This window comes from Schistocerca cancellata, chromosome 4 (genome assembly GCF_023864275.1).
Source record: "Schistocerca cancellata isolate TAMUIC-IGC-003103 chromosome 4, iqSchCanc2.1, whole genome shotgun sequence".
NCBI classification, from domain to species: Eukaryota; Metazoa; Arthropoda; class Insecta; order Orthoptera; family Acrididae; genus Schistocerca; species Schistocerca cancellata.
In genome coordinates, this window is record NC_064629.1 from 891,707,143 (window position 1) to 891,725,161 (window position 18,019).

The 18,019-nt window shown below is 37.6% G+C and overlaps 1 protein-coding gene across 1 annotated transcript in view; it reads left to right on the top strand.

Moving 5' to 3' along the window:
- The window catches only part of LOC126185051 (uncharacterized), a 707,909-nt gene that overhangs the window by 412,481 nt on the left and 277,409 nt on the right, over positions 1 to 18,019 (top strand). The window contains exons 47-48 of the mRNA XM_049927806.1: positions 4,688 to 4,824; positions 4,906 to 5,139. Coding sequence (XP_049783763.1) covers positions 4,688 to 4,824; positions 4,906 to 5,139 — 371 coding nt within the window. The remainder of the gene's footprint in view (positions 1 to 4,687; positions 4,825 to 4,905; positions 5,140 to 18,019) is intronic.

Sequence of the window (18,019 nt, forward strand, 5' to 3'; positions counted from 1 at the left end):
ACTGCAGATTGAAACTAAAGAAACTGCAAAAAGGTGGGAATTTAAGGAGATGGGACCTGGATAAACTGAAAGAACCAGAGGTTGTACACAGTTTCAGGGAGAGCATAAGGGAACAATTGACAGAAATGGGGGAAAGAAGTACAAAGTACAGTAGAAGAAGAATGGGTAGCTATGAGGGATGAAGCAGTGAAGGCAGCAGAGGATCAAGTAGGTAAAAAGACGAGGGCTAATAGAAATCCTTGGGTAACAGAAGAAATATTGAATTTAATTGATGAAAGGAGAAAATACAAAAATGCAGTAAATGAAGCAGGCAAAAAGGAATACAAACGTCTCAAAAATGATATCGACAGGAAGTGCAAAATGGCTAAGCAGGGATGGCTAGAGGACAAATGTAAGGATGTAGAGGCTTGTCTCACTAGGGGTAAGATAGATACTGCCTACAGGAAAATTAAAGAGACCTTTGGAGAAAAGAGAACCACTTGTATGAATATCAAGAGCTCAGATGGCAACCCAGTTCTAAGCAAAGAAGGGAAGGCAGAAAGGTGGAAGGAGTATATAGAGGGTTTATACAAGGGCGATGTACTTGAGGACAATATTATGGAAATGGAAGAGGATGTAGATGAAGATGAAATGGGAGATAAGATACTGCGTGAAGAGTTTGACAGAGCACTGAAAGACCTGAGTCGAAACAAGACCCCGGGAGTAGACAACATTCCATTTGAACTACTGATGGCCTCGGGAGAGCCAGTCATGACAAAACTCTACCATCTGGTGAGCACGATGTATGAGACAGGCGAAATACCCTCAGACTTCAAGAAGAATATAATAATTCCAATCCCAAAGAAAGCAGGTGTTGACAGATGTGAAAATTACCGAACTATCAGTTTAATAAGTCACAGCTGCAAAATACTAACGCGAATTCTTTACAGACAAATGGAAAAACTAGTAGAAGCCGACCTTGGGGAAGATCAGTTTGGATTCCGTAGAAATGTTGGAACACGTGAGGCAATACTGACCTTACGACTTATCTTAGAAGAAAGATTAAGGAAAGGCAAACCTACGTTTCTAGCATTTGTAGACTTAGAGAAAGCTTTTGACAATGTTAACTGGAATACTCTCTTTCAAATTCTGAAGGTGGCAGGGGTAAAATACAGGGAGCAAAAGGCTATTTACAGTTTGTACAGAAACCAGATGGCAGTTATAAGAGTCGAGGGGCATGAAAGGGAAGCAGTGGTTGGGAAAGGAGTAAGAGAGGGTTGTAGCCTCTCCCTGATGTTATTCAATCTGTATACTGAGCAAGCAGTAAAGGAAACAAAAGAAAAATTCGGAGTAGGTATTAAAATTCATGGAGAAGAAGTAAAAACTTTGAGGTTCGCCGATGACATTGTAATTCTGTCAGAGACAGCAAAGGACTTGGAAGAGCAGTTGAACGGAATGGACAGTGTCTTGAAAGGAGGATATAAGATGAACATCAACAAAAGTAAAACGAGGATAATGGAATGTAGTCAAATTAAGTCAGGTGATGCTGAGGGAATTAGATTAGGAAATGAGAAACTTAAAGTAGTAAAGGAGTTTTGCTATTTAGGGAGTAAAATAACCGATGATGGTCGAAGTAGAGAGGATATAAAATGTAGACTGGCAATGGCAAGGAAAGCGTTTCTCAAGAAGAGGAATTTGTTAACATCGAGTATAGATTTAAGTGTCAGGAAGTCGTTTCTGAAAGTATTTGTATGGAGTGTAGCCATGTATGGAAGTGAAACATGGACGATAACTAGTTTGGACAAGAAGAGAATAGAAGCTTTCGAAATGTGGTGCTACAGAAGAATGCTGAAGATAAGGTGGGTAGATCACGTAACTAATGAGGAGGTATTGAATAGGATTGGGGAGAAGAGAAGTTTGTGGCACAACTTGACTAGAAGAAGGGATCGGTTGGTAGGACATGTTTTGAGGCATCAAGGGATCACAAATTTAGCATTGGAGGGCAGTGTGCAGGGTAAAAATCGTAGAGGGAGACCAAGAGATGAATACACAAAGCAGATTCAGAAGGATGTAGGTTGCAGTAGATACTGGGAGATGAAGAAGCTTGCACAGGATAGAGTTGCATGGAGAGCTGCATCAAACCAGTCTCAGGACTGAAGACCACAACAACAACAACTGAGATGCCTTGCAACATGCTGTTCAGAAGAGATCTCCGCCTCCTCATACTCTTACAGATTTGAGGACAGCCCTGCAGGATTCATGGTGTCATTTCCCTCCAGCACTACTTCGTATATTAGTGAAGCCCATGCCATGTCATGTGACCGTTCTGCATGCTTGCAGGGGCCCTACACAATATTAGGCAGGTGTACAAGTTTCTGTGGCTCTTCAGTGTAACAGTGATATTAAGCAGTGAGTGATGCAGCTGTAATTATACAAATCAATTTTTTTTAACATAACAATAGAAATTATAGTAACTGAAATAAAGGAAATGGAGCATGTGAGTATGAGGAGTAAGAGGAGTAATTTACAACATGGCCTGGATGGAATGATAAGTAGTTTTTGCAGTTAGCAGTGGTGAATAAAGGAACTGTATCTGGTCATTCAGTACAAGGCTGAGGTTGATGGGTATGTGTTTACTAATCTCCATTGTTTCAAGACAGTTCATCTTCCTTTCTTTGTGGGGGTGATGTAATACTTCATGTTTCATCTTGTAAGCATGGCCTTCATCAAGCAGGTAGTCTGCAAAAGTAGAGTCTCCTTTTCAAAGTTCCAACTTCTGTGGTGTTCCTTCAAGTGGGTATATATGCCCTGGCAGACTGACCTATATAGAATTTGCCACAGTTACAAGTAATTTTATATATTACACTCTTATCCAAAGCTGGAGTACTGTCTTTCCCATTGGGCAAAAAGTGTCCATTAGTGTTGAGCACATAAAATATTTTTACATTTCTGGATTTATGCTTTCTGGCTACATGCAATGATACTTTTCGTAAGTATGAAATTGTGCCCCATTTATTGCATTCTTGAGTTGGTGGGTTAAGAATAAAGTACAGACGAGAGTATACTTGTTGTTTCTGATTTTTTTGCATTATGGAGTCCACTAAGGTAGGAGGATAGCCATTATTTGATACTATTTTTTTGATTGCATTTAATTTCATTTGGAAGTTAGCTTCACTCATGGGGATGGATATTAGCAATGTATCATGGATTGAAAAGCAGCATATTTATGGGTTACTGGGTGTTGGGAATTGCTATCTGCATTTTGACTAGTGAGCATTCATCAGACAATCCCTCTTGAGCAATGCAAACATGTTACAACCTCACTGTGAGGTGAAGGCAGATCCACCATCTCGGTTACACTGCAAGATGCCTCAGCAGCAGGTCCTGTGGGCAAAATAAGTGGCACCTGAGATGTACCATGTGATGTACCAGATTCTTTTCAGTTTACACCCTCAGACAGCAGCTTGAAGATGACTGACCATGGCCAAATGCATCTTCAGCTGTTCATGAACTGCGGCCAGCTCCTCCTGCACCCACACACAACATGGAGATATCCTGTCCATCCTAGTACTACTAACTTAAGAATTAACTCTAATAGTACACAGAGAAAGCTATAGATGTAACTTGCTACTCTCCTGGTGTGTCACCAATGGAGACTGGCACCTAGCTGAGCTGTAAAGCTGGCCATTCAAAAGAAATGCACAGATCTACATTTGATAGTTGCTAAAATTCAAGGCAAAATCTCTCAAATACAAAATTTGGCAAGAAAATAGAGAATCAAATTATGGAAGCTCACAGAAAAAGCTAAACATGTAACTTGCTACCCTTTTGGTGTGTCAGCAACAGGAGCTGGAGCCTGACTGAGTTGTGACCAATGGCCGCTGGCCATTTGAAACAAACAAGTGATGACTGTACCACAGAATACACAGATCTACACTTTACAGTTACTAAAATGGGAGTCTACACTTCTTAAATACAAAAACACACAAGGAATTCAAGAATTAAAATATGAAAACACACAAAAAAGGTAAAGAAGTAATTTGCTACTCTCCTGATGTGTCACCAATGGATACTGGATCATGATTCACTGGGTAATGCAAGCTACTCTTATGCCTAGAATCTGTGATGGATCATGCTAACTTCATTTTGCCTTCCTGTGCTCAGAATGGAGTAGTAGAAACTCAGATTTTTCAGACAGACAAATAAGAAAACAGGGAGACTCTGGTGGAAGGCAGAGGTATCAACTTGTCTCTGATGGGTAACTGAAAGAGTTTGGACCAAAATGCAGTGATGTGCAGTATGTGATGAAATGTGAATTTATAGTGAGGTACTCATTTTGGAATTATCAGCTACATTTTTTCATATTCTTATCCAGAAAAATTCATATTATACAATTTATAAATGCTAGTGTCACTAGATATGTAAGAAACTGTGTATCTTCATTTATGTTTTTTTTTTTTTTTATATTTGTGGTTTATTCTTAAATTTTATCGGTGTTTAATTGTTGTGTTGATATGGCATGTGCGATATCATTGTAAAATTGTTCACAAATGTGGGACAAACTAATGAACCATTAACTTATTAACTTAATATTGTTGTTCATTTGAGTGACCTTATAAACTCATACTTGTGTTGATTCATACAAGTTTTTCCTATGTTTCATTATACACTATTTTTGCAACAGTCAAGGAGTTATATTATGTTTCAGCGATACATACAAACAGGACAGTCGAACTTAAAACAGACTATCAATATCTTGACTCTAAGTTCTGGCAGAAAACCACTTTGCACCTGACACCAGATGCATGGATCACTTGTGATACTACATTCACCAACAAAACATCTGTAAGTATTGAGTATATTTCATCTTTTCTCAATTGCCTGTCACATGTTACCACATTAAAATCTGTTTTAACTGTGTTTTAGCTCAACAAGGAAGAAGAACACTTTGAAATTAATTTTGCTTATCCTCGAAGGAATTACACAGTCACTGGGCACTATGGTTCAGATAACAATTCCTTGTCCTCGGAGGTAACACTAACGTGGGACAAACAGGCAGATGTGAAAACTGTGACTGGTATTGTTGACTGGAAAAGAATAAGTGAAATTCCAAATGCTCAACATGCCCTTATTGTCATCAAACATCCTTCATTTGAAAAGGTAAGGATAAGTTGTTGATTTTTGAAGCATAAATAGTATGTTTGAAAATAAATCCAAAAACTTTCCACCTCTTAAAAATATCCCTATGTAAAATATAATTAAAATATTATTGACAGTGAGTAATTATATTAAAGCTATAAACTGATGTTTCTCTTGACTTTAATTGCAATTTTTCTGCAGTCATTAATATTGTTCAGAGTAATACACCAGCTCCTTTTTGTGTGTGTGTGTGTGTGTGTGTGTGTGTGTGTGTGTGTGTGTGTGTGTGTGTGTGAAGGGAACAGTAAATGGAGAAAACTTGGATGATGAAGTACGAAGTGTTTCTGAGTAATGATTAGTTAAGTGTTTCTGAGTAATAATCAGTTAAATAGCAGCTTTTTTCATGCTGCTACAAATTCTAGAGGATCTCTGAAGCTACTTGTGCTATTACAGCATTGCAAGCATAATGCTGAGATCCTGCTTAAAACAGAGCAGGCTGGATAAACCTGCAGGGACAGACAACAGTTTGAAAAAGGGGTAGATATTAACTTCAAAATCAAAAATAATTCTTGTCAAAAGTATCTGAATAGTGCATATGCTCACCTATTTGGTGAAAAAATTTAAAATTATATTAGGAAATATAGAAAATTAATGAAACTGAATGGAAATGGTACAAGTTACATTAAGTTATGAGTACACATGCTCACACACAAAAATCACCACAGATTTCCACAATGTTCTTTTCAATTATTGCATAAAATTACACTAAAAATACATATCACACATAAACTGCTTAATTTGGTCTGAAAATAGCTGTGATATCTGCGCAAGTTCACAAGCCTTGATGGTGAACCAGCCAAGTCTCCATGCCTTCTACATCAAAGGAACTAATTATACTGCTCTTTCTCTGGAACAGCCTTATGAAGTGGAATCCAAAATTTTCAGGACTGGTTCTGCCACCTGGAAAGTAGGAGTAGTAGATCTTTGCACCTCGGGGTGGCGAGAGTTGCATATCTGATGAGTCAGTGTGCAGGGTGGCATTCAGCTGGGAGGAAGTGTTGCATGTCCACAGTGATTTCTGTAATACTCTGTGTTTGCTGTGTGGCAATTTTATGATGGATCTGCGAACAGAAACAGACCTTCGTCAGACCGCATCTGATGATCCAACCTTCTTGTCACATGTTATCACCAGTGATAAGAGCTGGCTTTACGGTTATGACCCAGAGACAAAGCAACAATTGTCCCAGTGGAAAAGCCCATACTCTCCAAGACCCAAAAATGCGAGACAGATGAAGAGTAAAGTGAAGAGCAAGATCATCTTTTTCTTTGATACCAAGGGACTTGTGCACAAAGAAGTCATCCCACCCAACCAAACAGTGAATTCCGCATACTACTGTGATGTTTTGTGACAGCTCTATGAAAATGTGTGGTGGCGATGGCCAGAACTTTGGTGCCCAGGGAACTGGCTGCTACATCACGACAATGTGCCCTGTCAAACAACCTTGCTCATCAGGACCTTTTTGGCAAAAAACAACATGGTGGTTTTACCCCACCCACCATACTCACCAGATTTGGCACCTTGCAAGTTCGCGCTACTCCCAAAACTGAAACTCAAGTTGAAAGGCCATCGGTTCGACACTCTAGAGAGGATTCAAGAAGCATCGCTTGCGGTGATAAGCCCCCTCAAAGAACAGGACTTCACAAAATGTTTGACCAGTGGCAGAAGTGCTGGGACTGGTGTATATGTGTGGATGGGAATTTCTTCGAGGGTGATGGTGACGATTAGTCCAAAGGTAAGGTTTTCAACAAATGGCAGCACCAGTCCCGAAAATTTTGGATAGCACCTTGTATACTGTAAGTACCACTACAACTTTATTATAGGGTTCATGCAGCTCTCAAGCATTTATGAATACGTAGGATCTGGCCAATTATTTTTCAAGATGAATCATTCTTTGCTTCCCTACACAAAGCCAGTATGTTTATAGCATGCTTGCACCAAAGATCACATATACAATTCAATGGGCTAGACATGTCAGTTGTACACCCTCAGATCTCTTGTTCATTGTTATTACAGTTTATAAAATTTTCCTTTCTCATTATTAATTATTCCATTTCTCATCAAAGTTTTCAAGAACAGAATTTCAGGACATTGTCAAATGAAATAGGCCCAGTTAATCTCTATCAGGATATCTAAATTTCCATTGTGACACATTTGATTTAGCCATGTGCCCTACACAAATACACTATTTATCCCCACAATTATTCTCATTTCCTGTTGCTTCTTAACACATTGGAGCCGACGGACATAATAGATATTTTCACTATGTTTTAACCATAAAATCCGATGGACGTATGTCATATGTTCTTCACTTCTGACTTATTTGTTTGTGATTTAAATATGTGATTTACATTTGTAAATGGTGAGACTAATTGTTTGGCTTGTCGTAAGTGCATTGTTGATGGCTAGCAGACGCCAGTCTCTCATGAATGGTACCAGTGTTACGTGAACTGCGTGCACGCTCGGAATATTGTTGAAGGTTGTTTTGTTCTATGTCTTCTGTGGGGTTGTGGTATTGTATGCATCCTTCCCATGTGTAACAACATATAAATAGTGAATATAGATAACAAACATCACTTGTCAAACTTAGAGATTGAAGAACTCTTGAACAATGGCTCAGAACTTGACAATATTTCGGGCAACATTGGCAATTTTTCAGAAGACAAGGATGACCCATGTGAGCTGGAGAGTGAAATCTGTGCTGCTGATAGAAACGATGGTAGTGAGTATGAAGAAGCTAATGCACAAGTTTCTATTAGTCAGGTTTGTCATTCATTTCAATAGCCTGTCCTTCATAATCAATGGTGTCATTTTGATGCACTCCTTGAATTACCTCTGTTTGAAGAAAAGAGTGGAATTCAGGTTCCTGTTCATACATTATCAACGGAACTAGACTGTTGCAATTTCTTGATCACAGCATGTTTCTAAAAGTAAAGTCAGAGACAAATATATATGTTACTGATAATATATCTGAACTTCACCATCAGAACAGAATCAAACCTAAATGTTTATAGTAGAAGTGGAGAGCAGTGAGGATGTATGAAGTGGAGAGCAGTGAGGATACATGAAGTATATCAATTTTTTGCAATTGTTTTGCATATGTGTATTGTAAAGAAACCTAAACATAGGGGTTATTGGTCTGAAGACCCTGTGCTTGGTTCATCATTTGTTTCTCAGCTAATGTCATGCAAGAGATTTTTTGCCATGTTAAGGAAACTGCATGTTAACAATAATGCGCTATGAATACCTTAACAACAACCAGGCCATGATCATCTGCATAAAATAAGACCTGTTTGGTACCTTTTCACAGAAAGATGCAGAAAAGTCTTTTATCCATCACAAAATCTGACTGTGGATGAAGCACTATGTCCTTTTTGAGGAAGAACTGGATTCCGTGTATATATGAAACACAAACCAGAGAAATATGAGATAAAACTGTATGTTGTAAGTGATGCTCAAACAAGCTATATGTGCAATGCTGAAGTTTATACTGGAGGGAAAGGAAATGTTGACAATTCTGTCAAATCCCTGCTCCTGAGGCTATGTTCCTCTTACTTGGGAAAATGACATGTGGTATACATGATCAGGTTTTATACAAGTCCTGCAGTGCTTGAAGAGCCATGGGAAATAAATGCATTGGAAGTTGGAATTGTGATGAAGAACAGGATAGGTTTGCTTAGAAACCTAATAAATCAAAAACTAAAGAAAGGAGAAAGGATGTTTTGTCACAAAGGACACCTTTTCTGCTTGAAATAGAAAGACAAACATGATGTACACATGTTGTCAACACAGCATAAGATGACTGCTTCACATGTCAGTGTAAAAACCAGTAGTGGATATGTTGAGGTAGTGAAGCCAGACTTTACACTATACTACAACTTGTCTAAAACAGGTGTTGACAGAGGAGACCAGCTGATGAGTTACTGTCCTTTCCAGTGAGAGACTGTAAAATTGAGGAAAAAGATTTTCTTCCATATTTTTATGATGGCAGTTGTGAATGTCACCATTATTCACAATATCAAAATGTCAAAAAAGTGTGCATTATCAGATTTTATCTGTAAATCAGCAAAGCAATTGGTTCAACAAGGACGAGCAGAACTAAATAAAGACTCACATTCAGCATCTGGAACTGCAAGTGCAAACAGACTCACAGTATGTCATTTTCCTGAGAAACTGCCACCAACAGAAAAGGAAACAAACCCCTTGAAGATACAAGGCCTGTTGGGAACAAGGGAAAGCTGCAGAAAAGGTAGTGAGGAAAGAGACCAAATACTTCTGTAGGCTGTGTAACACAGGTCTTTGTGTTCCTGAGCATTTTGAATGATTCATTCTCTAATTTGTAAACATGAGAAAAAAACATTTCACAATAAAACACTGTACCTATAAATGAAGCATTTAGTATTTCCTGCTGACAAGTGATGTTAAATCAATAGCCTACCATTCCCTATGACTTATGATAAATATTTCCACTTTGGGGCAAAATAAAAATGCTGAAAAACAGTATCTTTAGAGTAATACCTAATAATCCCTGTATAATTTATTTGTGCTAAAAGTATACATATTCATAAAGAGGAAGTATGGAAGGTTAAGCTGATATACTGCCTAAACAGGATAAGTAGATTAGTAAATTTATTAAAAAATTGTAAATTGTAGCAGATTTCCTCAAGATCTGAGTATTAACTGGAATGCCAACCCATTAGGCTCCAATGTGGTAATATGGAACACCTTCTTAAGATTACCAACCACATAATGAAGCTGCACTTAACACAGACCATCTATGATGCAGCCTAGAGGCCATTATTATCAAAATTGAACATAAAAATTTCTTTGTTTTAATACTGTGGAACAGGCCCTCTTGTAAGTGTAAAATACATAGACATAATTATGTCATATGAGCTGACTGTTTCATTGGACAGCTGATATGAATTAAGTCAAGATTCACCTCTCAAACCCAATTCTTCCTCATGACAAATTCCCAGTGGCACCCACTCAAACATGTGGCACTTCAGTTGACAAAATCATTAAGAATTAAGAATGGCTGACAGAACGTTGACAGTTTGAAGCGAGTTCAGTTTCGGAGAGAGCCGATTTCTTCCGTATTTCATTAACTCCAAACTGGGGCACATAAACATTTATGCTACTTGTCACTACCTGAGAATTCTTGAAATACTGAAGCAGAAGAAAGCCATGTACAGATATCTTTACTTGTTAAAGAACTGCTGTGATGTAAAAGATGTTTTATGATCCATAGCATCTGAGAGATAGTTACTGATTCATGATTTCATAACAGGGTCATGCAATGACCATGAGAATTTTAACAGAAAATTCTGACCTCACCTGGTACTGAAAGTGATATTTTAATATAAATAAGCTGAGAGGACAGCAGATACGCTGGACTTTGCAGCAGGTCTTGATTTTATGAACTTTCAGTATGCTGTATGTAGGTTGTGTCTAGCATAGAATCAATGTTTTTAACCTCAAGAACACTGTGCTAACTTTGGGGGTCATGAAAAAATGGTAAAATTATGCTGATTTTTTCTCCATAATTTTTTTCCTGTGCTTCTTGTGACAAGAAGCCTTCAGCCCTTTGTTATAGAGCATGGATACTGCATAAATACCAAGATACAAAGCTCCAAAGGAATGAAAAAATTCTTAAAAAAGTGTATGTGTGTGTGTGTGTGTGTGTGTGTGTGTGTGTGTGTGTGTGTTTGTGTGTGTGTGTGTTTGTGTGTGTGTGTGTGTGTGTGAGAGAGAGAGAGAGAGAGAGAGGGAGAGAGAAAGAGAGAGAGAGAGAGAGACATATTTCAGCCTTGTAATTTGGATTGTACATTTTTAAAAGTATAATGACATGACGGCAGGTGCCCCTAATGACCAATACCAACCATACTTATCACTGAGAACCTACATCCCCTTCCCTCTCTCTAACCCTGTTCTCAATAGGATGTTCATTTTGCTAAGGCTGTATAAAAATAGCAAGAAACTCATGTTTCTCATGGTAGGTGCTTCTAAATGTCAAAATTTAGTAACCCCGAAAGCACCCCTCTGCCTCTCCTTATATAATGTCATTTCTTACCAGCTAAATGTACTATATTTAAAAAATGAAAGCTACTGTTAATGGAAAAAATAACATATAACACAATACAGATTCACACAAAGAAGTTAATGCCTTGAGCCCTATGTGGATAATCAAATTGAGCCATATAGTGTCACAATAAACCTTTCCCTTGCTTCAAAAATTGATGTGCTGTTACATCCAGCTGCTTGAAAATGAAGATGTGGTAAAAGTCAGCCAGGGAAGTGTTTTTCATGTAAAGGGTGCTAACATTCCTCTTCTGTTTCCCAAAGGGGACTGAGGTAGTGCCACACTTGCTTGCTGTGTGAAATGAAAGAACAACCAGAGGATTAAATTTTTATGATGTCGACGCTACAGAATACTGACAGAATTATCCCACCCACTCTTCAGGAAACAGATGTTATTTTGAGAAGAGGTTAGTGTTGGCAGCAATATAAGGATACCAATGTCATCTTATGGATCATCTATTTTCTGCTTAACCACAATGCTCTTTGCAGCCATTTCAGCCATCAAAATTGAAATGAGTTTGCTTTTGGTAGTTTCATCTGATACATATAATTCTTGTGACACTGTAATGGATGAGTGCAGTAAAGCATGCTACTTTGGTTCTTTGGTAACAGATGTCACTAGGATATCCATCAGAAACTACTATGATATTACATCCACAGTGTTTTTGTAAATAATCTACATAGGTTTTGCACACTGATTTGAACATAGCTGATGAGTCATATACAACAGTATGTAGAAGGTGTCCACCATCAATTATGGCACATTTTGTCCTTGGACAAGCTGTTCTCAGTCAACAGATACATGGGAGAAGGTGCTGTTTCAAATATCAACAATTCTCTCAGGTTGTCTGAGACTGATTAGCAATGCAGACTCATTGGAAGAGAGTAAGGGGAAGGACTTCTTTATCTGGGATTTTTAGACACATGAAACTGAAGTTAGAGCAGGGCCATTTTAAGAAAATTTTTCCATGCTCTTGGTAAAACCTTTAAAAATAAATTTCACAGACCTAGTACCTCCAGCTGATATTGTTAAGTTGGTTTAGATATGGTTCCCACTTCTCTTTTGCAAGCAATCCCTTTCATATTATACTCACTCATAATATCACTTTACAGTGATACTCATAGGGTCTTGCTCCTCCTCCTCATGTCTACATCTACATCTACATTTATACTCCGCAAGCCACCCAACGGTGTGTGGCGGAGGGCACTTTACGTGCCACTGTCATTATCTCCCTTTCCTGTTCCAGTCGCGTATGGTTCGCGGGAAGAACGACTGTCTGAAAGCCTCTGTGCGCACTCTAATCTCTCTAAACCGTGATGCAGAGTGCCTCTCTTGCAGAGTCTGCCACTTGAGTTTGTTAAACATCTCCGTAACGCTATCACGGTTACCAAATAACCCTGTGACGAAACGCGCTGCTCTTCTTTGGATCTTCTCTATCTCCTCCGTCAACCCGATCTGGTACGGATCCCACACTGATGAGCAATACTCAAGTATAGGTCGAACGAGTGTTTTGTAAGCCACCTCCTTTGTTGATGGACTACATTTCCTAAGGACTCTCCCAATGATTCTCAACCTGGTACCCGCCTTACCAACAATTAATTTTGTATGATCATTCCACTTCAAATCGTTCCGCACGCATACTCCCAGATATTTTACAGAAGTAACTGCTACCAGTGTTTGTTCCGCTATCATATAATCATACAATAAAGGATCCTTCTTTCTATGTCGTGTATCCCTTTCAGTACAAATGATTATGAGATGGTAGTAATTTCTGTCAGAATGCAGGCAATATATGTCTATTAACTTCGAACCTGGCTGACTATCATCAATAGGAGGTGGCTGTACGCCATTGCTCTATAGCCCAACAACTCAACATAATGATGACCTTTATCTAAACATTATACTAGCAGTCATATACATCAGTGAGTAAATTAATAAAAAATGAACTGAGGTTGAATTTGTCAGTTGAAATCCTGAAGAAGAAGAATATTGCTCAAAACATATTCACTTTTGTCATTGACATAAATAATTTTTATTTTTCAGAAATGCACAATGTATATGAATTGTTGGCACATACAAATAACTCACTGAATAACTGGTCAGTATCTATCAGCAGTGCAAAATTTGTAATTATTTGTGCAGACATAGCATTTACACCCAACAACATGTGCTAAATTGTGCACAGTAGTGCAATAAACTCTTGAATACCTAGCTATCTTTGAATTTTCATTAGCATGAGTTATTCTCAATAGCTCTAGATTTCACAGCCAACAATGCTATTCCAACGAAATCAGTTCAAGTCCATCACAATATAAATCTATTATAACCAAAAGTCTTTACAACTGCAATGACATACAATTAGAAACTAAAGTCACTCATATGAGATCTCATTGAACAAAACTGCCTTTAAAGACTGAAATCAGAGTCCTGAGATTTACAGTTTATCACACATGCCCAAGATAGGAAAGCATTGCTACAAAAAAGTTGCATTTGCGGCATACACACCTCCTGTAACCTTACCACCTACCACCTGGGCTGACCACCTCCAGATAAAAACAAAATAAAAATAACTCATCAAGATTCCAGGCACAACATGACAGACAAAGGTTGTGATGTCAGCCCTGCACATTTATTGAAATATATGGTCTTTCAGTGCAGATACTTTCATCTTGGCCACCATTCATAATGTTCACAACAATTTCATATAACTATTGATGTTAAAACATATAGAAAAACTTTGCAGTCAGTGGGGTGATCTCTTAATAAAATCATTGCTGCATTATTTCAGTAATTTTGAACAAATCTAAAAGTATAAATCACTAAATCTAGCTCTCGAGTTGAAACAGTAACATGACCTATTATATGATTTACAACTATAATTAAATATACATTGAAAGTTATTAGATGTATTTGGTTTTGGTTTTTATCTAATTAGGAGTTTTTTTTATTAAATTCGGTGCTATTTTTCCAAATGCAGTGATAGTTCTTAGCCAAATACCTTGTTTTTTTTCATAATTGTATTGTTAGTTTTTGCCAAATTTGTTGCTTTTTGCCATTTGCAATGTTGTCATTTGCCATATTTGGTGCTGTTGTTTGCCAAATTTCATATTTTTTTCAAAATTTGGTGTGTGCTTTCTTAAAACTCCATATTTGCTGCCAAATTCAGATTTTTTTTTAAAATTTGATGGTTTTTTTTTGTTGCCAAACTCAGTGTTATTTTTTAAAACATTCTGTGCTTTTTCCAGATTCAGTGTTTTCCCAAAATTCATTGTTTTTCACCAAGTTCAGTTTTTTTACCAAATTCCATGTTGTTATCATGCCAAATTTGGTGTCTTTTCAAAATAAGTGTTTTTTGTTTCCTTTACAAACTTTATTTTTTTTAAATCCGGTTTCTGTTATTACATTTGAGGATGTTTCTGCCAAATTTGGTGCTGTTTTTTGAAAACCTACACATGACATGAATTAGGTGAACTATCATTCTAAAATTGCACCCTAACCTCAGCCTTGAGAAGATAAGAAGTCAAAAAGCAATACTAACATTCGGTAACTGACAGTTATAAATATTAAGAAACTGCCATCCTCAGATTTATAACATGTTTATTGGTAAAAATTACAAATTTCAAAATATCTTGTAAAAATTGGTGATTTCACATTATTTCACTAAAAAATTGTTTTTGCATTATTTTTCATGTTCTAATTTTTCCAAAATTTTCTTGTCCCTAGTAATGAACCCTACATCATCAGCTAAACCTGAAATCACCTCCATACCCCATACTGTATCCTCAAGGAATTTCTCGATATCCTGATTATCTTCCATGATATTCTACTGTACAACGTAAACCACATACTTTACTTTGAATTTCCTGCAACTCATTTCATTCCTTGTGCAATTTATTTCACTATTTATCCATTCATTAGAATTCAGCATTAATTTATTGTCCTTCTCCACCACTGCAATTCTCTCATTATTCTCATCTAGTCTTACCAGCACATCTTATCACTTTCTTTCAAATGCCTGGCTCTCTTCTATCACCTTCCACACCAGTCCTGCTATCTGCATCCCCAACAATGATTTATTTGAGGTAATCTTTGTGTCCTCCACTTCTCACATAGGCATTTTCCTATTTTACAAGCTTCAATGTCCATGCAAGATTTAATGTAGTCTACTCTACAATTTACATAACTTTTTAAGGTCTATTTTAGCTCACATGCTCTTCTAACCCTTATTACACTCACCATCAAGTTTCCTCGACTTATTAACTATTCTGTAACACTTTTTAATGTTATCGTACACTTCCTGATTTTGGTACCCAATTTCCTCCTGTAACTACCATACATAATCAGTTAATGCTTCTATGTATCAATTAGGAACTTGTTGAGCACATTGCTTCTCATCCATAAATTGTCTCCACTTTCCTACATGTTCTCTTGTGTCTCCTACTTACTTCCACAGGGCACTCTATGCAGCTCTGATAAAATGTCTGTGTGCCCTATCTGAGGATTTACTCATTACTAGCAATTTCTTCCAAATTATGCAAACAAAGGACTGCACCCAAAAGTTCAAGAACAAATCACAATGACAAAGCATGTACACCACTAACCAATAGTGTGGCATGGATAAAAGTTCACAGATGCCACAACCAAAAGATAACTAATGTTTTTTTATCCTTACCTGATTTTGTTGTGCATAAATCATGTGCTCATGGATCATATATGTGATCTGGTTATAGCCTCTACTGTGTCTTACATCACTCCTGCTAATTTCCAACATAAGAAAAATAACCTCACACTGCCAAGTAAATGTAATCACAGTAAAGACAATAATAACTATAAAAGACACATGGTGGTGTGATAAATTTAACCCTCAAGCAGGCATACCGTTTTTCATAAAACTGGTGGGCACATGGTGCACTTTGTACACATGTGAACAATAGCGGACTTAATGTTACCAAGGTAAACATGTCTATGCATAATCAATGTTTAATCTTAGTTTCATTAAACAATGATAAAATAAACTTATATAATATGACCTAAAGCCCTATTTAAATAAATAATAATGAAACAAACTTTCAATATATCACTTCACAGTAATGAATCACTCAAAACATTAAGCAGTGCAGCTGCATCAGATTCCAGTCAGCCACTTATTGAATTACTAATTATCTTGTAGACTACTGCCTTGTTGTGGAAATGTGCTGCTAGCTCATAATCTGCATCATTTCCTTCCACAGAACTTAAATTTTTTTCTCACCTGGTTCATCATTTATTTTATATTACTGTTTCGTTAGTTGGACATATTGTCGCATAAGAAGCCAAGTAGCGCAGTTGCCATAGTCTAGTGGATGGCTGGCCTGTGTAATAAAAAAAACTGAGTGGAAAGATCAACAACAAACTTCAACAGATATCATGTGAAGTCCGCTATGACAAAATACAATGAACCATAATGAACAAAATAAAAAAAAAAAATGTGTTTATGACACTAAATTGTTGCTTCGAGGGTTGTGAGTTAAAAACTCACCTCAACTGAAAAATTTTAATTTCTATATTCGGTTCGAGTACATTCTAGAAGTATCTACAAATGGCAAGAAGCATTGTACTTGAATGTTCTGTAGCTGTATGTTTACCATATGTGTTGTTGCTGGAGGCAGTTCACTACTTTCTCTTGTATGTGCAAGTGCTTAATAAACCTTCGTTAAGTGAAGTTGGTGTTCGTCATTCATCTACTTACACCTTCCTCTACATGACATTATTCTGGTGGAGGGGCTGGGTATTGGAACTTGTGATACCGCATATTATTGATGTCACAGTGGCTTCCATCAGGCCATGATATTTATGTGGCAAGTTCAAGCCATATTTCACAGATTGCTGTCTATCAGAGACAGGAGAAGAAGAGGACGTCATGATGACAGCAACTGTGTGCCACCACATGAGACATCCTTCCGGGTTCTCTGGTGACAATGGTCAATATCCAAACAAGTGGCTGAAGTTATATGAGTGTATAGTCAAATTTAACAAATGGGATGACACCATGTGTTTGGCTGATGTATTTTTCTGCTTGGAAGGCACTGCCAAGCAATTGTATGAGAACAACAAGGAGAAATCCACAAGCTGGGAAGTATTCCAGGCAGAACTGCATAAATATTTCAGTGGCACACCTTGACAGGCTGAAGATTAATTAAAGTGCAGGGCACAGCTTCCAGGAGAAAATATAGCATCCTACATTCAAGACGTCTTGGAGCTGCGTGAAATAGTGGATCCTCGAATGAAGGAGGAAGATAAAGTTGCACATCTCATGAAAGGTGTTGCTGAGGACATGTATCAAGCCCTACTCCTGAAGAAGGTTTCGACAGCAGACAAGTTCATAAAATGCTGCTAGTATAGTCACACAATGCATCAAAACAGAATTACACACAAGAAGTTTAGACGGCTTCCAAATGTCGTATTGGTGTCTGTGATGATAGAAGAAACTGATTTTACAAGTGTTCTTCATTAGATAGCCAGAGAGGAAGTTCAGAAGGCACCTGGATTACATGGTGAGCTGAGAACCAAGATGCTTCAAGAGGTCATAAGGGAGAAAGTGGAACAGACAGTGAACCCAGTCTCTCGTCATACATTTCCCTTTAAAATGGTGAAAAAAAGTTGAGACCCAGGCGAAGTTATGTTCCTGCAATGTCGCATGAGGAACCTGTTTGGGCACCAAGGAAGATTGATGTCTGGAGGACCCAAGATAACTAACCAGTATGTTTCCACTGCAGACAACC